Genomic DNA, 22346 nt, shown 5'->3' with positions numbered 1-22346 from the left:
TTCTTCCAAAAAAAAAAAAAAAAAAAAAAAAAAAAAAAACTTACTGACCCCATACTTTTGAACGGTAGTATACATTGCACAATACTTAAAAGTAATATAAAAAAGCGTAAAATGAAAAAATATACTTTTACTCAAATTTTGTATGACGTGCATTTATTATGTTTCAGTATTTTATGTTTGATATAGTATTGCAGTTGAGAACCTATGTGGAGCATTCCAAAACATTCACTTTTGAGGGTGCTGCCTTAGTATGCAATAGGTAGTGAGGCAGCTTCACTAGATTTTGGAACAGAGCTTCTGTTGTGGTGTTTCACACAGAGACAAAACAGTCAATATGAATGAAAAGACTGACTATCGCTTTCTCAAAAATGGAAGGAACCGGTTACAGTTGACATTAAGGGTAAGAGTAAATCCAAGTATTTGCAATGGACTGAGCACCTTCAGTGTACTGCCTCTGATAGACATACCTCACCTTTTTCAGAGTTGTTACACTTATGTGTCATAGCTTTTGTACAATCTATTGAGTGCTTTTCAACATGCATGAGAAAATGTAATATGTATGGATTCCAATGCACTACTGTACAAACCCTCTGGTGTGTTTTTCACTATGCGTAGACAATTTAGATGTCTTTTTTGTGACTGTTCTTGTGTTTGTGACCATGTTGTCTTTTGATACAGGGATTTTCCTGCTCTGATCTATGAATCTGCTTGTTATAAGCGGTAATTGCTTCTTTATTCATATCTCAATTCCTTATGTTCCAAATCTAAAAGATAGACCGGTCATAAAGTATGCTGGAAGAATTATCTGCCTGTTATCTTTTGCCAAGCCTGTCCTGCATGATAATGGAATAATTAGAATTTATTGTAAATTCACATTATTTGTTATCATTAAACAATATAAAAATAAAGCTGTTTTGTGGTGAAAAAAAAACATGAATTTAGAGTTCCCACAAGTTGTCTGTCTTTCAAGCATTTAATTTGAATTAATCATAGTACGAACATAATTCAGTGTCTTTGGAACCTTATGGTGGGTTTTGTTTCATTGACACTAACTGCTGTTTGTGCTGTTTCTCCCACTGTTTCTTTGTGTTCGAGTACATTCTCTGGCCAATGGAGACATGTCTGTCCATCATCCTCCTGCCTGCCTCTGCTTTCAAAGGGACGAGACCTCTTCAAGGCCCTTTATCCAGGTCACTCCTAAAGGCATGTTTAGATCCAACACAAAGCAAAGATCTGATTAGAAATGAACAGCCAGTTCAGAGGGCTGATTCTCATGGGATTAATGTTCCCATCTCATCTGTAGTATCAATAAATGCCTTTATTTTACATTTCTAATCCAGCTTTTTGGGATGTAGATATGAGATGATATCAATGAACTTGACAACATACAAAGGGTTTTAGAACTGCTAAGGACCCCAAATATAATGATAAATATAAAGCCAGTTATGTATTTTTCTGTGTTTAAAACCCTTTTATTTTGTATGTGCAAATTCAATGAAATATAAAATTAAAAAGAAAAGAAAAATGAAAAAGACAACAGAATAATGATCACAGAATAACCTATCCATATTCAGCTTTGTGAGGACCTTGCATTGACTTTATCCATTGGTGTGTACCACAGAGGTTCGTTCTTGGACCGTTTTTTATTCAAGACCTAAATGGACTGATTTAGTCACCTTTTGTGTCGGCTGATGATTGTGTATTTCCCCAGGATATTTCAAGAATGTGTGCTTTCTGTAATGTATCAAGATACTGGTATATTTATTCTCTGTATTGTAGGTGCTGTCTGTTAAAGAAGACTCTTAAAGGAAATCTCATCTGGAAAAGGTTTCTGTTTTAGAGCGAGCTCTTAGAGAATTAAGCTGTTGATTTTAAGCTGACAATATAGTATGATTTAAGAAGTAGTTCCTCATTTAGCCTATAAAAAATTACAACAACTAATTATTTTTTTTTTCTTCTTTTTATATAATATATATAAATAATTTAGTCAAATCCAAATGTATTCATACAGTACAACCCAATTTTTACCTAATTGCAATCTGGTAATTCATTATTATTATTATAAAAATCGTTGCAATCTGGTAAATTCATACACAACCATATATAATCAACCAAAAGCAAACTCTTATCAAACATAACAAATAAATCAACCAAAATCTAAATAAAAATCGTTGCAATCTGGTATTAAACATTCCAGATTTATCAACCAAAAGGTAATGCTTTTCATTTTTAAGAAATAAATGTTTGCATGTCATCCACAAAAGTAACTATTCCTTTAACCACAACTAACCATTTTCCATTCTATTTTCAGGGTAAGTGTTCAAATTTTCCCTACTTTCATGGCCACATGTGACTCCCAAGTTTGAGAGAGATCTTGATGACCAGCTGCTGTCCTACTCTATTATTGAAGTGCCTTTCAAGAGCTCATCTTCTTATCCATTCAAGGGGGAAATTCCCGACATCTGTGCACAGCATAATATGTTCATTTCTTGTCAGATTATACAGCCAATATTTCACAAGAATATTAATAAATGGTGAATTTTACAATAACTTATTGTCTGTTTTTATTTCATTTTTACTTAGAAGTGTTTTGATAAATGAATAACACTGTATTACAGTTAGTTTTGCTGCATGTGGTTAGCGCATGTGCCTTATCACTTGTCTATATCAATAAAAAGCACCCAAAATCCCACAAATAAAACAGAGCTACTGAAGAAATGTTTTGGGTTACTGTGTAAAATGGTTTTCCCCAAAACTGAAGTTGTTTTTCTGTGGTAACTGACAGCATGCCACAAATGTTGTTGATGGAGCTCAACTTGTATTGAATTTGGAACAATAAATACAGTAACTTGCACACAGGTAATAACACACTGTTAATCTTCAATCTTAAAAACCTTACAAATTATTATGTTTTCCTGCAAAGAGCTTTAGCAGGAACACTAGCCTTTTCAGAGGAAGTCTTCTGATGCTGTGGCATGGCTTTCTTTGTGGGTTTGCATCTCTTGGAACTATTTGGACTATTGCATTTTGGTGACATGCTCGAATGAACAACAAGATCTTGAACAAGGGCTTCAGTCTTCTTTAATCTGACCACACCAGAGTGTGACTTCTTAGGTAAAGCCGGTGGCTGCTGAAATCCAGTCCACACCTTCCCAGAATTTGGGGATGGGCGATTACGTTGCATAGACTTTGAATGAGTGCTTGTAGACAGGGTGCGTTTTGTAACATCATCTAAACCTGAATTATTTCCTTTAGTCCTGAAGTGTTCTACCTGAGAACAAGGGCTTTCCACACGTCTCAGACGACCGGCGCTTCGAACCAAAGCAGTTGCTGGACGAGATCTGGCTGTTTTTCCTTGTTCTTTCTGTATAGTCGCAGTTTGAAGTTTCTCCAGCATTATCATGCGTGCAGCCATAGCTGTGAGACAAGGGTCGGTTAAACACAGGTTGTGCTGGCTATCCAAATCATCTGCTGTGGATAACAACTGCCTAAAGTTGAAATCTTTGAGTGGAAATGGAAGTACCTCAGGATACACTTGCTCTCCTGTTCCTTCTGCAAGTTCTAGATCTCTAAATGAGTCTGGCCTCAGGTCCAATTCTACAGCAGTTTCACATTTGAATATAGGTTTATTGTCTTTCTCTTGGTCAGAGAGGTCACTGTTTTCAGATTCGATTGATTCAGATGGTTCATTATTGTATCTGCTACAAAGGGAATTACTGATTCCCTTGATCTCATCTGGTCGTTCGCCCCTTGGAGAAACAATGACCTGTATGGGGTGGATTTCCAGTTCTGTTCCGGTTTTTACCTCAGGTTTATGTTGAGAAATGTGTTCTTGTGTGTCCCAGAGGATTAGAGGCTGAAGACAAAGCCTCTGCCATCTGTGTGACAGCATCCTTAACTGGGTTTTATGATGTTGATTTGAGCTGAAGAAAATAATTAGTACAGAAACAGCAATTACAAGAGAAATATTTCTCTAGATGCCATGTAACCTCTTCAGTAGATGTCCAAGCATGGAGTATCAATTCCAGGTTGGCAAAGCATGAGAAGTCTAGTGTTGCAGCAGGATACAAAGCTACATTCAGTTCAACAAAAGGTTAAGATTCCTGTCAAACACATCAAGTCTCTGTGCCAAGTCCTGATCTACATTTCTAAGATATTAATTTTACATTAAAGCAAATCAAATAAATTAAAAAAGTAATAGAACACCTATTGCAAATAATACTGCCACTGCCAGCATTATTAGGATAGATATTTCAAAACGCTTTATGCTTAGATGACCCTGTCACACTAATGGCTGTCATCTGGCTGGCAATGCAGAAGTCAGTATCCACTTACACTTGGGATGATTTTGTTTGGCTGCAACAGGTGGTTGGTTCCTGTGCCATACAGGCATTAGAAATGCTGCCTACCAAAGATACCTGCAAAATAAAATGCATTGCAATCTTTATGATAAACTAAATAATACTCAGTTACACTCGCAGCTAAAGTAACTTCATATGCAGAAGAAACATTGATACCTGTTGTGTGTTCACTGCCACAGACATGTACAGACTTTCCAGTCGCTGTACTAACTGAGTAATGTAGACGTCCTGTGAACACAGAATATTCAAACAACAGTGTCAATAGACAAAGGATATGTCATCTAAGGTTACCTATGTGGACACACTGTCTAGTTATATGTAATATATCTATTAAAAACATTTCACTAGCAGAGATGAAAAAAAAAATATTTATTACTATTTGAAACCTTTTGTTGGCAAAGACAAAATAGTGAAGGTTCAAAGTTTAAAACAAGATATTCACCCCAAAACCCCAATTGATGACATGCTACTGGACTATGATAATATAAAGGTTCTGTTTCTTTTGGGTCCCATATAAAGGGTCATATTCATAGGAATAAACCCCTTACCTTATCACACTCTGTTGACCGAGGGGCACCTGGGATGAATCAAATTGTCAAGATAAAACATCCCTGCAAGTATGGAACGATACTACGAAAAGTGTGCAGTAGACATGCACTCACCTTCAAGCGGTGGTGTAAGATCTGTCCGAAACCTGCTCTGGACCCGCCACTTACACTAAAATGATAACGTACATAAGCCAAATTCACATGACAAGTACAGACAGACTTTTAGTCAGTGATGTGCTAGTGAAACGCTCATATATCTTTTCAAAATACTCTATGAAGACCCCATTTCAAATTTGGATTGGCCCTAAAAAGTCTCCCACTGACACTTTCAGCAGGTAAGCGATGATGTAATGCTAATTTGCATACAGAGACGTGATTGGTTTTCGGGTTTCTTCTATTTACATATTACATTGTGATTGTTTTCTTCCTTACATGCATTTAACATTTATATTACTGCCACTTACAGTAGGTGCAGTAGACGGGCAATTAGTAGGTGCGTGCGCTGCAAGCCACTCCATTATTATGCGACTTCCACCTGTTTTTATCCCTCGTGCTTTCCATAGAACAATCATAGATCCTTTCGACCGGATAAGAACGTGGAATGTTCTTCCAAGTTTTCTTTGTCGTCCAAGTTCCCGGCGGACGCATAAGTTTGACTCTGAGGGAACTTCATCATATCTCGTCAAATGTAAGATGTCAAAAGCGAAAGCACATGCGACTTCCTCCTCCAACACAAATAATGGAATGCCGAAACCATGGCAACCCTTCGCTGCCCCTCTAGTCCACGTGTATTAGCTTTATAATCGGTGTGCTAGGATAATCCTAAACACCGAAAATGCATGCTTTTAAACATGTTTAACATTTTAAACGTTCCATGCTTGGGGAAAATGTGCATGTTCATCACTAGAGGGAGCCTTATAGACAAAAAAGGGTTTTAAAGACAAATCTGACAAAATTATCGAATCGTGAATGTAGTGTTTATCCTTTTTATTATATGTTTTATTTATTGTTATTTTTACCTTTTTTATTTTAAATATTTAACCTCAGATTATCAGTGACTGACAAGCCAGCTGCACTGAGGTGAAAGAACACACATTGGCTTGTCTGCCACTTCCTGTCGTGAGCAGAGCAGGCAGACAGATTTAAGGTGTGTTTGTGCTTTGTGGTTACTTGTCCCTGTCTGCACAGCACAAACATATTCAACAGCAAAGAAACTGAAAGAAATTTTAATGCCTTTAACATTTAGTATTAAAAATAAATAAATAAACCAAAGATAAAAAAAAAAAAGCCAAAGGTAAGACTACATTTTATTCAGCAGTTTTTTAATCAGTAGATAAGGTAGAGTTATTATGTACAAAAGTACACATTGCACATCAATTTGAATTCAAGGTACTTTTTGAGGGTGTTGTGTGTGGATTTTTGAAATTCTTGTGTATGGTGTGTGAAAGCACGTGTCTTGTTTTCTAGTGAGTACATAGGTGTCTCCCCACAAGACCCACAGTGAGTAAACTAGACAGATAATGTGCGTCACAGTCCCAACGGTTCTTGCCACATTTGTGGCCGTCTACCAGATTTGAATGCCAAGTATCACATTTAAAAGTTGTTAGTTATTCTCACCTCACAGACATGGTGAAAAAAAGTGTGAAATGATCTTTGCCACTGGGAAAGTTCACTCAAAAGCTCTTATTTACTAACTTATTTAGCCATAAAGGGAGTCTATTAGTACCCTTAAGCCACCATTTAGGGGTAGATAAGGAAAAAAAAATTCTGACCCTGTATCTAATGATATTAGTGCATGATGGAAAAAATGTGTTTAAGCATAGGTGTGTGTATGAAAGACAGGGAATAATACTACAGTTAGGAAGCCTGCATTTCAAGCCTAACTTGTATTTAATATACTGTTTGAAGTTTTACAAAAGGAGCAGCAAATACATATATATATATATACATTATTTTCTTGTGTGATGTAAAAACAAAACATATGCACAAATACCCTGAATGTACACAACTGGCTTTAAATCATGAAGAAAAACATTCACAGTTATACTTTTGCAGCAACGACGAGACAAAAATATCATAATATAATAACATTTATAAACATTAATAATTTTTTGGAAGAAAAATACTTTTTGAACAAATTCAGTGCTTGTACATGACAAATCATGTTGCTATACAACATTTAGATATTAATGCTGAACAAGAGATGGAAAATAATGTCACAGTTAAATGGACAAAACAGTAACCATGCACTTTCCCTGCCACGGTTCGTGGATTTGACATTCATATTAATGGCCCAGCCAAACAAAGAGAACTCTTGTTATGCAATATCCAAGGCTGCAGCCATCTCATTGTGGTGAGCAGGTTACTTCACTCTCTTACAGACAGCATGTTTTCAAGCATGCTTTTATGGAACCTCAGACTTCTGCTTTGAAACTCAGATGCTAAGCACCTGCAGCAAAACAGAAGCTTTTGCTAAGCAAACTTCACTAACAGTGTTCTGACAATAATCACAATGAGAGTGCATTGGTGGTGTCTGTGTCTGACATAATAGAGGGGCGTGGCATCTTGGGGCTCTTATGGGTTGGAACACAGCCAAGGTTGTGGAAAATTCGAATCACATCTTTTCGGAAACGCACTCCAACGAAGGCATAAAGGAACGGATTTAGGCAGCTGTGCATGTAAGCGAGACTCTTCATAACTTGGCCGGCGATGTCAAAGCGCTTGACCTCTTCGCAGTTTGTGATGGTCATATTGGCTGCCTGAGTGGCTTCGAAGACCAACAGGCCGTTGTATGGAAGCTGAGAGATAACAAACACCGCCACAACTGCCAGGATGACCCGCAGGGCCTTGTGCTTCTCAAAGTTCCTCGTCTTGAGCAAGGTGCGGATGATGTTGGCATAGCAGAAGATCATCACTATGAGAGGGATGCAGAAGCCCATGCAAATCTGGAGAGCGAGGACCAATATTTTTGTTTGATTGTTTTCATTGTACCAGTAGACCATCATGCAAATATTATTGCCCTCCTCATTCATTTTCAAACGAGCAAAGAGAAACTCTGGAATGGATATCACAGCCGCCAGGAGCCAGACAAACACGCAAATGAGTTTGCTGTACAGGAGACGATCCCTTTTGGAGTTCTGCGCTTTGGTAGTCTGGACAATCACTATGTAGCGATCAACACTGATGCAGGTAAGTAGAAACATGCTGCTGAAGAAGTTGATTTTGTAAATGGCAGAGACGATTTTGCAGAGGGCCGAGCCAAAAGTCCAACCAAAGATGGAATCGGCAGCCCAGAAGGGCAGAGTGCAGAGGAAGAACAAGTCGGCCAGAGCCAGGTTCAGTAGATAAACATCTGTCATCGACTTCAGGCGGTTTTTAGAGTATGTGTATATCCAGACTACAAGACTGTTGCCAACGGCTCCCAGAATTACAATTAGCCAATAGAGAGCAGGCTCATAGTACCTTCGAAACTCTCGCACTGATGATCTCTCACATATTGACCCATCTTCATAATCACCCATAGTTGTGGAAGAATCTTCATAATCCTGTGAAATATAGTAAAGCATGTCTTAGCTTTTATTAACCCTGATACTGTGCATTTAAACTGCAACCTTGTTGATCTTAAAGATGACAAACATTATAATGAGACAGCATGCACTTAAAGTAAATATTCAGATATCACTTACATATTCTGAAGTCAGCCCATTGAACGAGGTCACAGACTCAATTATGTTCATTGTTGATTCTCTATTCTTAAATAAGTAAAAAAAATATAATAATTATAATAATATAATAATAAAAATATAATACTTTAATAAATATTTAAGAATATTTGCTTTTATCATGTAAAAACACATCAAATATTATATTCACAAATATGCACAACCAAAAACAATCAGACTTTTGAATCTGTTCTGTTTAAATGAAATTAAACACTATCAGTTCTCAGTGTGTTATCATTCTCAATTTATGTTCCTTTACATAAAGGCAGCTTAAGTCAGTACTTACTCTATGTTATTTGAGAAAAACTGGGACTAGTAATAAAGATGAGCTGCTGTCTGCTGTCTGCTGTCTTCCCGATCGCTAAGATCACTTTCACGGTGTGTTTTGGCGCCGTCTGTTTTGCAGAAGCTTTTAAGGTCTGAGGTTAAACCACAGTGACGCACAGGAGCATGAACTCTTTGAATGCTTTTTTCCCCCTCCTTCATAGATCCACCTCCAAACATAACACCAGATCAGAAATCTTTGTTTATGAGCCCTTTTTATACATAGTACAACATAAAAGAGTAAACTATGTTTTAATTGGATTTTTGAACATGTCTTAAAAACTTAATGAGTTTTGACGCACTTGTTCACACATGTGTGAAAACTCTCCTCAATATCATGCAGCTTTATCTTTGGAGATACATAATTGCATGCACAGGACTAAAATGTGCTTTATGCTGCTCAAAAAAAGAAAAAAAAGAAAAGAAGAATAAGCAGAAATTAAATAGCACCTCCACCAGAACCTCAACCATCTTTTCTGAAGTGAGAGAGTGTGTAGGCAGAGTGAATGTCTTATGCATGCCTTATGTATACTGTCTCTCTCTGGACATCCAGGGAAGAATGTTGGTACCCCTGTTCACTCATTTCTGATGTTATACATCTAAATTCATTAAAATAACATCTAAATTCATTTTCATTTTATTAGATTTTTAGTTTGCCTATACTGAACTCTTGTTGTCATCTCTCTTGATTAAAATACAAGAAAAAGAAAACAAAAACAAGGAGGCACCTATTACCTTCTCTTTTTCCAAGGTTTGTTAGTCACTGTGGTCAGTCACATTGTCAGTGACATGACACGATCCAGATTCTAATAGCACAACTAAAACACTAACCATACATTAACCGACAAAATCGAGCACTTTTTGCCAATATTTTTGCGCAACACACAGATGATACACACAAACTGTTGACCCTGACTAAGCATAATGACTATTACGCTTGAAGTTTTAGCATTGCTAAATTTTCATATTTTTAATTTACGTTTACACACTCCACAAACAACACAAGTAGATGATATCTTTTAAGCTGAAAGTTTTTACACATCATCATTGCGTGTATGCTTCCTTGCTCAAGTGTGAATCTTCGTGCCCCAGACATCCTGTTTATCATTAATATTGTCTCAACAGACACATGCTTCTCTTATTCTATGTGCCTTATTATGCCATAGCCTGTGTTGAAGGACACATTTCCTCCTTATCACGTCAGACACAGCACGGCATGTTCCCCCTTCGAACAATTAAAAATGAAATATTAAATATTTGATATAAGAGTGCAACTTGCAACAAACAACGTTCAAGCTTAGTATAGATACACAAGATAGTTTAGGTTGCGCTGTTGGATGGCTTCGCAAAGACATTTTCAAGATTTTTTAGGTTATCTTGGATCTGTTGCTGCCATTTCTGAATGCAATACTGATTTCTCAATTTATCTTATCGCTCATTTCCAGTCATGAATTACAGTTCTGCGCTGGTAAATAAAAATTCCTTTTGTGTGAAAATTTGTTGGATGTATTGATTTACAATAATAGGTAACGGTTGGATATCACAAGAGGTGACGAGCTTTGACGTTCTTGACAAGTCTATAATTAAACCCAGTGGAATTTATAGGTGTCCATTACGCATACCAACCACCAAATGTTCCTCTTTCTTTACAGTTTTCGATGACCAGGTCAAACGAAACTCATGCACACACACGTCTCTTTAACTGAGTTTTTAGGCCTTCCTCAAACTGTGGTTTGAGCCCTGATTGGTTAAACCCAAGAAAGAAAAAAAAAACGTTGAGGTAGCATGTGATTCATGTTAGACTGCCTCCTTTCAGCGCTAAACGCAGATTCTTTATCTGTAGGTTATTTCACTGAACTGAAGACTGTTATAAAGTGATCAATCACTGATGCAGGCATTCTTGAAGTGTAAACAGAAGCTGATGCAATCCACATCTTGTTTTAAATCAGTGCAAACTGACTAGAAATTCAGTTTGATTTACGTGATGTGTCCCTCCTGGTATGACAGTTTGCTTGACAAACCTGCATTACCTAGCAACGGTTGTGGCATGGTGAGATGAGAACAAACATTTGTCACCTTGTAGTACTGAGAACATTCTGCGGTGAACATTTGCACGACATGCTAAGACCACAAGGCTATATGGAGGAACAAAGCACAAAATCACACACCCACCCACTCAAAACTGGTTGAGTTTGGAGGGTTTATTAATTCATTCATACACTTTGCAGAAACCAAAAAATGCATTTTAATACTATTATTTGACATATGACATAAGAAAGATTTCAGGTTGTTAGCCTGCTGCTTATCTGTGGCTTGTTTAGGTTTAGTCCCTCACTCTTTTTGTTTTTTTAACTCTCTGCTCTAACATAAGGTTAAATTGAGGTGTAGTTCGGATTGAGTTTGTTTACACTTCCATAATACACTTTTAAATCACATGATGTTTTGACCAGTGTCATGAGCCCTTTGGCATCACTGTGGTAATGTGCAAAATTAAAATGGAAAAAAAAAGTAAGCAAAACAAATGACGTGATGGTAGCGTGATTTCACAAAGCATAACTTCCTCAATTTTCTCAACAGAGCAACATGAAATATTCTAACAAGAACTGTTTGAGAGCAACTAAACTTCTGAAGGAGTTTATATAGCATCATTGTGTCTAAAGAAGAAGTAATACACCACTAAGTTCACTAAGATTTATTCAAAAATGTTACTATTGAACCAACTAAAAGCACAAATACACAAAAGTCACATACTTCTGGTGGCTTTTGCAGAGTAACTTACTAAAGTAGCACTACTAACTTTACTAACTTCATTTTTCAGTAACATCATTGCAGTTATATCTGATCAAATGCACATTATTATTCCATAGCTTGGGTTGAACAAATCATTCTTGCTTGGTTGAAACAACAGCTATGCTAATTATGTCTCTATTTATTTATCTGTTTAACATCCCGGTTCCCATGGTAACTAGGAATTACACAAGCTTCAGTCTGGATCCAGCACTTACAAAGACCTGAGATGACCGAACACCGGAGAAGAGATGATGCTAACCCCTCAGAGGACCTCAGATGATGCCAACCCTGAAACAACATAAACTACCAAATTTTGCTACAAGTTTGATTGCATCAAATAATCATTGCTGTTATTAGTGTTCATCGTCTGTTTGATTACGTCATTAACTGAATTTTACTGTACATTTCTGCCATATGTACATCAATTTGACATAGTCACCACTGACAAGCTACTACTAAATATATTGTAGAAATTACATTTTCTGTAAAGCTGCTTTGCAGCGATTTGTATCGTGAAAAGCGCTATACAAATAAACTTGAATTGAATTTAATTGAATCATCGCTGTTAAGAGCTACTTCATCCAACAAGCACAGGTAGCACAACCAAACACTAGATTGTTTGGGATAGTTCATCCAAAAATAAAAAATTCTGTCATCATTTACTCATTATTCACATGTTCCAAACCTGTATGAGTTCCTGTCTTCTGCTGAAAAAAAAAGAAGATAGTTGACAGTAGGCATTGACTTCCATAGTATTTTTTCAATACTACGGAAGTCAATACCATCAATTTTTACCAACATGTACTTTTTATGTTCAAAAGAAGAAAGAAAATCATACAGGTTTGGAACAACTTGAGGGTGAGTAAAAGATTTGGGAAACCTATCCTTTTAAGGGCCATTTTTCCTATTTTGCACTACGCTGAATTTTTTTTTTTTTTTTTTTTTTACATGTTAACGAGCTACACAGACATGTTTAACCGAAGTTTCCAAGTTAAAAGAAAACTTTTGAACTTTTAAAAAGTAAAAAAAAAAAAAATGATTGCTCTCTTTCACGTCTCACATTTATTTTCTGTTTGAATGGCCCCTAATTATGGAGCCCCTAAATGATGGAAAACAAAAAATATATATAACAAGCATATTGCATGAGAACATATATATAACATAGATATATATATATATATATAGATATATATAACAAGCATATTGCATGAGAATGCAAAAGCATTAAAATAAAATTTCTCATTTTTTACCATCACTACATGCCATTAGGGACCTAAAAGACCCAACTAGGGAATAATCAAACATGTTCACTTCAACTGTACTCTCTCATACAATAGAAAAGTCCTATTCATTCTAGTAAATCCATTCATCTTAAACAGTCCTGTCTCTCATATGTAGTATTGAAAAGTCTGATACATTCAGTTCCATTCATTTAGATGACTCAGATTGAGAAAAATAATTCTCTGTCATTAATTTTGAGTTTTTCTGTGCTTATACTGAAATTATATGATTTTTTTATTTGAATGAGGCCTATTTTTGCAGTAAACTGGTACTGAATGCCTTAGCATTATATGCTAAGAGAAATTAAACAAAAGATTTCATCCAAAATGCAGCTTTATTGGAGAAACAAGGATGGGGTTCCACACATTTGGGCTGGGGTCTGCATTCACCGAGACTGCATTGACTGGACACCTCCCAGCATTCAAGAGGATTCAGTATCATCTGCATCAGAGATGACTGATGTCTCTGTGTAGAAAAGATGAGGGAAGTCACATGCCGGCATTGTTCTGATGAACACAGCAATGTCACATGGCGAATGCAAGGGAAGCTCAAAAATTCCAAACAGAATTTCACTTTAAATCAAATGGATAAAATGATTGCGTAATAATTTCTTTGACCTTTATTTGCCCAGCTGTTGGTAGAGAAAAAGGGACAGTGGAAATTAAGACATAGGCACATTAAAAGACAAGGGATGAGCACTAATGATAAGTTTTCAAATCCATAACATTCATAAACCTAAAGCGGTTTCTGTCCTACACTGCCCTTGCATGTTAGAGTCAAACTTGCCTGTCAGGATGTATCTAGTTTGTATGTCCTTTGGGGCAGGGTAATGGGGGGAGTCCTGGGGGGTGCTGGTGTGGGGCAGGGCCCTCCCTGATGGAAAAGTGCAGATGCTCCCGGACTTTACTTTTCAATAAAATAGCCTATAAATAAAACTATATAACACATCTTATAATGCTATATCTATTGTATCAATATGCCTCATAAGAACCACAGATGTTCACTTTAGCTGAATTAACAAAATCCTGATGTCAACAACTGCGTCACTTCATCATGTGCATAAAAAGGGAAAACAGATGATCATCCTATCTGCTGTCACGTTAAGGCCAAATTTTGTAATTGTAGGGTATATTTAAAGGGACAGAGATACAAATCCACATGACTTTCCTTCTTCCATGGAACACAAAAGTGAATTTTAAAGCGTATCTTGACCACTCTTTTGAATATAATGGAAGTGAATGAGGACTGGGGCTGCAAAGCTAGAGAAAATTGCCAATGCAGCCTGCCTAATGATTCATTAACAAATCTTACTAATCCGGTTCTCACTAAATCAATGATCCAGTCACAGTGATTATCAGTGAATAATAGTGATGTACATTTTAAAACTTAAATTCAAAATTTTCCATGTCTATTCCACAGAAGAAAAGAACGTCATGGGTGGTTTGGAATGACATGAGGGTGTGTAAATGGTGACAGAATAGGGAGACTTTGGTCATCTATCTCTCTTTTATCTCGGGAGATCTTTCTGTCATCTCCGTCATAAAAAAATCTAACTCATAGCTGTACTAGCAGAAACATTCTGTTGGTTTGAGCAGTCATGCAATGCATGCTCATAAATATAACACATTTTTGATTAACAGTAACCAAGCAAACACTCAGTTAGATACAACCGTCTGACCACAAATGCTTTCTAAAGCAGTCAGGAAACTCCCTGATGACAGCCCCTGATGCTTTTGATACCATCCATTTTGGATCTTTGCGATTTGTTAACTGGCTCTCGCTTTTGGTTTCTATTTAGTCAAAGACATTGAAACTTACAAAAGCAGTTCTTAAGTCATCTTGAAGTCATCTCCTTCCAGCAATTTTCTGTAGGTGGAGATCTCAACATCCAGGGTGAGTTTGATGTCCAGCAGCTCTTGGTAGGCCAGGATCTGTTTGTGAAGGTCTGCTTTAGCCACTTCTATGGCTGATGAGAGGCTAGCGATCTGTGCCTGGTACTCAGCAACACCCACACTGGACTGGGCCTGGGCTTCTGCTAAACTAATCTCTTGAGTCATGTTCTTAAAAAAAATCAACAACAATTTCATCCTTTTGGATGACTTCAAAACAAATAGTCTCCATAGATGGGGATCAGGGTATGTTATGTTTCAAAGAATAATGTTTTTATTGTTGTCCAGAATTTTACCATACAACTTTAACATACAGATTCATAAAAAGTGCCAAAAAACTCCACCTAATGCTTCAGCACTTTGATATCTCATATTCTAAGACACTCAGTTTATTGTAAATGATGTAAAGTTCTTGAAGCGCATGAGTTGTCTGGGAAATGAGTTCTTTTGCAGCATCTAAGCCACTTGTGGCATTGGGGCTTTTGCAGACAATATGAAATGCCTGAGATCAATAACCACTTCCTATGTCATCTCTTTCCTTTCTCAGACAGCTGTGATTTATTCAGGAGATGTTTATTATATGCTGAGAACCTGCACTGAAGCATTTCACACTGCTGATGAATACACTTTCTCAAGGAAACTGCTACGGTTGAGCACCTTTACCATCTGAACACCGCTAAAAATGCCTTGATTAAATTGCACATCTCTTTCATATGTGTCTTGCTTTGGCCATCATCACACATCAGTTGTATCTCAATGTGTATCATTTAAAAAGTCAAACACTTACTGCCGCCACAAGCCCTTGAAGCTCTAAATTCAGCATCTGCAGCTCTTTCCTGGCTGTTGTGGTCTCAGCTTTAGTCGATGACACGGCCTCTGTGTTTTTGGCATTGGCTGTCTGAATTTCATCCATCTTGATTCATAAGTAGATACAATAAGGTATATTATTTGGAATGCCAAAATGATCAAGACATTTAGACCACGTGAGTACTTCCTGTGTGCAGACCTTGAGTTTGTAATACACCTCAGCCTCTTCTCTGTGTTGCTGCACAGATTTCTCATATACCATTCGTATCTTGTTAAGAGCTGCAGAGATGTCAAAGGACTTCCCGGTGTCTACTTCAATCATTGAGACTGAAGTGTCCATTGTTGTTGCACCCAGTTTAGATTGCAAAGATGACAGTTCCTACAGTGACAGATATAACCAGTTAATAATTTAGGGGAAGTCGTGGCCTAGTGGTTAGAGAGTTTGACTCCTAACTCTAAGGTTGTGGGTTCGAGTCTTGGGCCAGCAATACCACGACTCAGGTGCCCTTGAGCAAGGCACCAAACCCCCAACTGCTCCCCGGGCACCGCAGCATAAATGGCTGCCCACTGCTCCAGGTGTGTGTTCACTGCTGTGTGTGTGTGTGTTCACTGCTGTGTGTGCACTTGGATGGGTTAAATGCAGAGCATGAATTCTGAGTATGGGTCACCATACTGGCTGTATGTCACATCATTTTCACTTAAAAAAATGTATTAATATAACAAAATTATGTTATATTAATAATTTTAATAAGCAAGGATGCATTAAATTGATCAAAAATGACAGCAAAGACTAAAACGCTACAAAAGATTTATATTTTAAATAAATGTTTTGAACTTTGTGTATGACACTGAAGAAATAAATTGCATTTTAAAATATGTGTAAATGCAAAAGTTATTTTAAATTATAATAAAATGTCACAAAATTACTGCTATTACTCTAAAGTCTTTATTTATTATTGCATTTTTAATGTTCAAATGTTCATTAGTGGAAAAACAATAAATCGTTACATAAAAATAAATTTGATTCTCAAAAATTAAAAATTAAAAATATTTTTACTCGATTACTCCTTGCATGCATTTCAGATTTTAATCAACACAGATCTTTAATTTGTACCTCTTCTTGTGTTTTGTTGACAAAGTCCAGTTCATTTTTCAGGCTGGAGTATTTGGCATCCAGATCAATTCTTAAGTCAGAGGCCAATTCTATGTCCTAAAAAAGGTATAGAGACATGTGGTCAAAGTTTTAGTTGTCTATGCACAACAAATTCAATTTTAAGTCAATAACAGATGGATTTCAATATAGATTCTGTGAGTCAATATCATTTTTCTCACCTTTTTCATGGCAGCAATATCAGACTCAAGCTGAAACTTCACTCCTTGCTCAAAGTCAAGCCTTGGAGAAAATTCAAAATAACACTTGATTTATTGACAGTATGATGTATATTTCTGGTGTTTGAATAACATTAAAAGGCTTTTTTATGTAATTATATCATAAAATCTTAAGTTATACTCCCACAAATTTTATTTCCTTAAAAAAGAAAACACCAGATCTAATGTCAAAAAAAAAAAAAAGGCCCTCACTTAGCCTTCAGTTCATGGGCAGTTCCACAGACATTGTCCAGCTCAATCTCCAGTTTGATGAGAGAGATTTATTTATCCTTTGGGAAATTTGTTCTACACCATACAGTACGTCTGATACATTTATACATAAGACAACAAGACAGTTGACAAGACAGAATTCCAAACAAAATATACAACAAAATTTCCCTCTTACCCAAACACCCCCCCAGACATACCCACCATCAGGACAGAAGACTCAAACCCCACTACACATAACTAGGATAATAAAGTGCAGTTGTGCATACTGTAACAGTCAAGCTGGAAAGAAAGTGCATGATGCTATTTAAAGTGCTGTCCTGCAGGTAAGTTCTTATTCATAAATGTAATGCTAGTTGGAATGAATGTCAGTCTGTTTTTATTGGTCACTAAAAAAGATAAACTAAAGGCAACACCTCATATGCCTGGTGTAGGGGGTGTGACATATCTCTATTAATTGCTTGACCTTTCTTCAACACCCTTCTTTCACAGGTAATAGCCATACTGTCTAGTTTTTTCCCCGCAACCTTGCTAGCCAGGTTAACTATCTTGCTCAGTCTGTTTTTATTGGTCACTGACAAAGAGAAATACCAGGCAACACAACAAAAAAATTAGAGTGCTCTCCACAAATGAGTGATAAAAAAGTAACATCATATCACTATCCACTCTAAATTGTCTTAGTCTCCGCATAAAATGCAGCCTCTGCAGCCCCTTTTTATAGACAGTGTCAGTATTACTGTTCCATTGCAACTTATTATCTATTATTGTGCCTAAGTACTTGTACTTGGCTACAATCGCAATGATGTGTCAATAGTGAGAGTTTCCAATGTGCTGTGATACTCACTCAGCTGGGCCTCATACTCTATCGTCGCATTCAAAGATGACTCTTGAGACACATCCGTCCCCCCGTCAGTTGGGACAGCTTGGCCTCCAGAGCTGCGTTCTCCTGCTGTAGCCCCCGTACTTTGGCCATGTATGTGGAAAAACGGTCATTCAGCCCAGAGAGTGTGTTCTTCTCAGCCGCTCTTGACCGTATCGGGGCCACAGCAGCACCTGATGATGGACCGACAGCGAGAGCGGCGCTTGCACCGAGTCCTCCTGCAGCAACGGCACGACCCATTACGAAAGCAGGACTGGCAACCAGTGCACCAGCCCCTGCACCTCTACCAAGGCCAAGGCCGAGACCTCCACCAGCTCCAAAGCCCAGTCCTCCTCCCAGACAAAAACCTCCACTTAAGCCAGAACCACCCCTGAGACCCAGACCCAATCTTGCGCCACCACTTGCACCAAATCCTCCATATCCACCAGACATCCTGGAAGAGGCCAAAGAAATGGAAAAAGCCATGGTGAACAGCTGAAGGATCAGAACTAAGTGGAGAGTGCAGGGCGAGAGACTAATAATCGCTGTTTAAATACACTTGAGGGATGGAGGGCATTGCAAAAAGAGACACTCTATACAGAAAGAATAAGCTGTAACTTGTCTCAGTGGCAAAGTATGGTGTCGGTTGTCTGTTAAACCTCAAAATATTCTGACCTGCAGGCATATGTTCCTTCTAGGATGGGTTTTCAATCTAAATGCTGTATTTCAGTGAAAGCTGAACGATGAATATCACCCCTAGGTTTTTTTCAAAGGTGTCATACACATTTACCTTACTAAATACTAAGATTTAATTCCCCATCAGAAATTTTAAATGCCTTTAATCTCTTTTAAATGACTGGAGAAATGTCACCAAAAAGAAATTCAAAAATACTTTCCCAAAACCTACACTTTTTAAAATCTGACGTCTTTGCTTGTGGAAGCACAGAACATTTTGAGCCTGAGAATAATCATAGGAAAATGACATTATAAATGCTGATTTATAGTATAATGCTCCACAAAAATCTGCCAGTGTTGTTATTGTTAACTAAAACTAAAACTATTGCACGTAATTTCTGTAAATTATATATGTTAAATGAAATAAAATATATATATTAGATGAAAAACTTTAAAAATGTTTGAAGTAATAAAATGATTAGAACTAAAATGAAAAAAAATCTTATTTAAAAAAAACTTAAAAATGACAAAAACATAAAAATTACTTGAACATTAATTAAACTGAAAATGTAAAAATAAATGCTAGCTAAAAATATTAACACTATAATAAATACTATAAACTTAAATACTGTTATATAAATAATCTATGAGCTATTTCACAGGCTATTTTACCATTAAAAAAAAATCGCCACTCGATCAAGTATCTTTACCAGATTGTTGTGTGGAATTCAGTTAAAAGAGATTCTAGAACACTAGCTTTAGCATTATGGCAGGAATACACTACAGATTTTGAACTATCTGAAAACAATTGAAAATATGAACAGATTTTAAAACACTAGTTATCGTAAATACTATGTTTGTTTTTTTTTACAGAGAAAAACATCAGACATGAAAGGACAGGAACACGCAACAAAATTACACAGAAACATGTACCTTGTTTCTAGGAGACAAATGAAAACAAAGCTTTTAAAAAAAAAAAAAAACACTTAGACTAGTGACACACTAGGCAGTTTTCTATGAAATCTGTCAACTCCAGCCTTTATGTAATTCTGTTATCACAGATCTCTTGCATAAGGTCAGTGTTTGGTATCAATAAAAATTTGTATTAATAAAAAGTGGAATCTAGCAGACTTTTGTTTGGTCTTGAAAGTCTCAAGGGCAGATTCTCCCAATATGATTGTGCCTGTTCTGATGGCAGGTGAAGCATACCTTCACTCATTTTGCAAACTCATGACATGCCCATGGCATGATCAAACTCAGCTGCCACATATGTGATTACATTAAACATTAAAGAAATTAAAATTTGATCTAATAGAAAACCTAACCAGTATTGTTTGATGAGAAACTGCATTGTAAAGACAGCTCAACTGTTTTGAATGTGCTCTTAAAAAAAAAAATTCCCCCGAACAATACATGACAGGGAAAGAGAAGGGGGAATCACACTCTTTTGTTTTCTCATCAGATGAGGAATTGTCTCTGGTTCAGTGGAAAATGTGACACTTTTTTAATTTCTTTGAATCTCATAACAATGTGAAGTGTACATTGCACTTCTCCCAGGGTTATTTAGGGGAGGAAGAAGTTTTATTCCATTACTGATTATTTTAATACTTGGCGTTTATCACAAGAGACTCATAGGTTAGGATAATCCGCCTTGGTTTACAATATAACAGTAGATTTGTTTATAATGCAGAAATAGCCATCAGTTGACGAACTTGGCTGGTAGACAAAAAGTACATCAAACTGTACCTTAGTAGTTCAAAAAGCCCCTTAGAGCAAGATATTTTAAGACCTCTTTGCTATGAGAAACAAATGCGAAACCAAAGTTGATTCTGGGTTACATGGTAAAATTTTGTTTTTGTGTATTTCCAGTTTCATACAATAGATCATGAAAGCCCCTGAATTGACCTAAATAGCTTATAGAACATAATCTCTCATGTGATAGTGCATCTGGTTTGAACAAAGCCTCAGGCCTTTTCAGTAATCAGTCACAGTCAGGCATGAATATATCAGATTCTCACTAGGCCATGCTCTGGTCATGTGTTAAGAAATGATCTGTCAAGGTTATAAGGCCAAGGATAAAGATTTCCCAGTTATCAACATCACATCTTCATAATCTGACCAAATCGATATTACTATCTCATAACTATACAAGCATTGTGCAGATTAAAGTGTCCTAGAGTGGCCCACAGGGTTAATAGGACTTCAAGTGTGATACTGCAATACAACATTTTAATAAGTTAATATTGAGAAACTTGCTTTAGATACAAAATTTGATTTGTTTTTGCTCCCCAATGAGCATAATACCAAACAAAGCAACTGCAGTGATGTCATTGCTAACTAAGGGAATCATCATTTCTGAACAAATGACTCACTCATTAAGATACCTACTGCGTACCAATTTGCATACTATCCGTCCTATATAGTATATGAAATTTGAATTAGTGTGTCCCAAATCGTAGGATGTTGAAATAAGTATCCCAAAAAGTACCCAGATGGTTTACTATTTCTTGTTGAAATTCATTTGCTGGTGAAAGGATGCATGTAACTAAACAACAGAACAGTCAGTTTAAGATGTAATTATAACAAAGTAGTATGTCCCAAAGCTTGCCTACTGTTCTACTACACTCTCAAAAGAATGTTCTTCTTCCTCACAAAAAGAGTACATACTTTTAGGCCATAGTATAAGTAGGTGAATTGGGAAACAGCAACCCATTCCTGAATGAATCAATGCTTGGAACGAATTGGTTGAGTGAATGATTCATTCATAGTAGCTAGTCACCGCTTACTGGCATAACAATTCACTGATTCAATGACTCACTACAGACAGTCTGTTCCTGAATGAATCAGTGATTTGAACGAATCAGCTTAATGAATGACTCATTCACAGTCACTAGTCGCCACCTACTGGCATAACGATGTAACCTGCAGAAAGAGTAATTGAAAAATCCCCACCACTAATGCACAGATGGGGACAACAGTGAAAAATCCCAGTTCTGTTGGACTGAATGGCTAAATGCTACTAGCATATTCTACTATTCTCCTTATGTAAATTTATGTCAGAAATAGAAGGCGTACAAATAGGACAATAATACAAATTTAATCTCATCAGAATTCTTGGAACGCCTCTCTGCCAGTCAGCTTCAAGGACAAACTGTTGAATATATAATGAGACAAACACACACGCACATCTACCCATGCTCTACCCACCGCCACAGCTACAACAGTTTTTTTAACTTTTCAAGTGAACAAACTATAAAAAGAAAAAAAGACTGAGGGTTTAAATTGTAAAGAAGTTTAACGAACAGAAAGTGCTTGATCAGTGTAATCTTGCTATGGTTACTTTCTCAGGGTAGGTTGCTGTGGGTAAACATACAGTCAACCACACACTGTTTATAGCACTTTTTGTACGTGTGATTAAAAGATACAGTTAATAAAACCTTATCACTTTCTCATGGGAAAAAAGTTCTGACTCATCATCTTGTAAAACAATTAAC

The 22346-nt window shown here is 36.7% G+C and overlaps 3 protein-coding genes and 1 long non-coding RNA gene across 6 annotated transcripts; 1 reads left to right on the top strand and 3 right to left on the bottom strand.

Annotated features, from left to right (window-relative positions):
- Window positions 1–24: 24 nt before the first annotated feature.
- Window positions 25–6629, bottom strand: LOC109102689. 3 transcript variants are annotated; one of them, XM_042775641.1, is made up of 7 exons: window positions 5374–6629; window positions 5024–5078; window positions 4910–4938; window positions 4518–4589; window positions 4336–4418; window positions 3524–3923; window positions 2686–3417 (listed from the first exon to the last, which is right to left on the bottom strand). In XM_042775641.1, the coding sequence occupies exons 1-7, from the start codon at window positions 5479–5481 to the stop codon at window positions 3400–3402; spliced, it is 765 nt and encodes a 254-aa protein (XP_042631575.1). In that variant the 5' UTR covers window positions 5482–6629; the 3' UTR covers window positions 2686–3399. The 3 variants fall into 3 exon arrangements, with proteins under 3 accessions (XP_042631582.1, XP_042631575.1, XP_042631569.1); XM_042775648.1 differs by lacking the exons at window positions 2686–3417; window positions 3524–3923 and adding an exon at window positions 25–1197; XM_042775635.1 differs by having other exon boundaries at window positions 2686–3923.
- On the top strand, window positions 1197–2550 carry LOC109102681. The gene is made up of 2 exons (XR_002019931.2): window positions 1197–1827; window positions 2312–2550. It is a non-coding gene; the product is annotated as an uncharacterized LOC109102681 (long non-coding RNA).
- A 151-nt stretch (window positions 6630–6780) lies between the features above and the next one.
- LOC109102655 (C-C chemokine receptor type 9-like) lies at window positions 6781–9070 on the bottom strand. Its single transcript, XM_019116038.2, has 3 exons — window positions 8918–9070; window positions 8596–8661; window positions 6781–8454 (listed from the first exon to the last, which is right to left on the bottom strand). The coding sequence occupies exons 2-3, from the start codon at window positions 8644–8646 to the stop codon at window positions 7417–7419; spliced, it is 1089 nt and encodes a 362-aa protein (XP_018971583.1). The 5' UTR covers window positions 8647–8661; window positions 8918–9070; the 3' UTR covers window positions 6781–7416.
- A 4273-nt stretch (window positions 9071–13343) lies between these two features.
- Window positions 13344–18949, bottom strand: LOC109106853 (thread biopolymer filament subunit gamma-like). The gene is given in 9 exon segments (XM_042775612.1): window positions 13344–13491; window positions 14845–15086; window positions 15703–15828; window positions 15922–16101; window positions 16837–16932; window positions 17055–17115; window positions 17304–17363; window positions 18123–18219; window positions 18222–18949. Coding segments are annotated over 8 exon segments (1293 nt in total). The 5' UTR covers window positions 18664–18949; the 3' UTR covers window positions 13344–13491; window positions 14845–14855.
- Between the last annotated feature and the right edge of the window lie 3397 nt (window positions 18950–22346).

Source organism: Cyprinus carpio, chromosome A2 (genome assembly GCF_018340385.1).
Source record: "Cyprinus carpio isolate SPL01 chromosome A2, ASM1834038v1, whole genome shotgun sequence".
Classification (NCBI taxonomy): domain Eukaryota; kingdom Metazoa; phylum Chordata; class Actinopteri; order Cypriniformes; family Cyprinidae; genus Cyprinus; species Cyprinus carpio.
The sequence above is the reverse complement of the archived record's forward strand: the minus strand, read 5'-3'. Positions and strand labels throughout refer to the sequence as shown.

Excerpts from the sequence above, each read along its gene's own strand:
- LOC109102689 (XM_042775635.1), bottom strand. The coding sequence starts at position 5,481 with ATGATTGTTCTATGGAAAGCACGAGGGATAAAAACAGGTGGAAGTCGC. Across the intron at positions 4,590-4,909 it reads GGTCAACAGAGTGTGATAAG|GACGTCTACATTACTCAGTT; the intron begins GTAAGGGGTTTA and ends CTGTGTTCACAG. Across the intron at positions 3,924-4,335 it reads CAAACAAAATCATCCCAAGT|CTCAAATCAACATCATAAAA; the intron begins GTAAGTGGATAC and ends TATTTTCTTCAG.
- LOC109102655 (XM_019116038.2), bottom strand. The coding sequence starts at position 8,646 with ATGAACATAATTGAGTCTGTGACCTCGTTCAATGGGCTGACTTCAGAA. Across the intron at positions 8,455-8,595 it reads ATGGGCTGACTTCAGAATAT|GATTATGAAGATTCTTCCAC; the intron begins GTAAGTGATATC and ends TATATTTCACAG.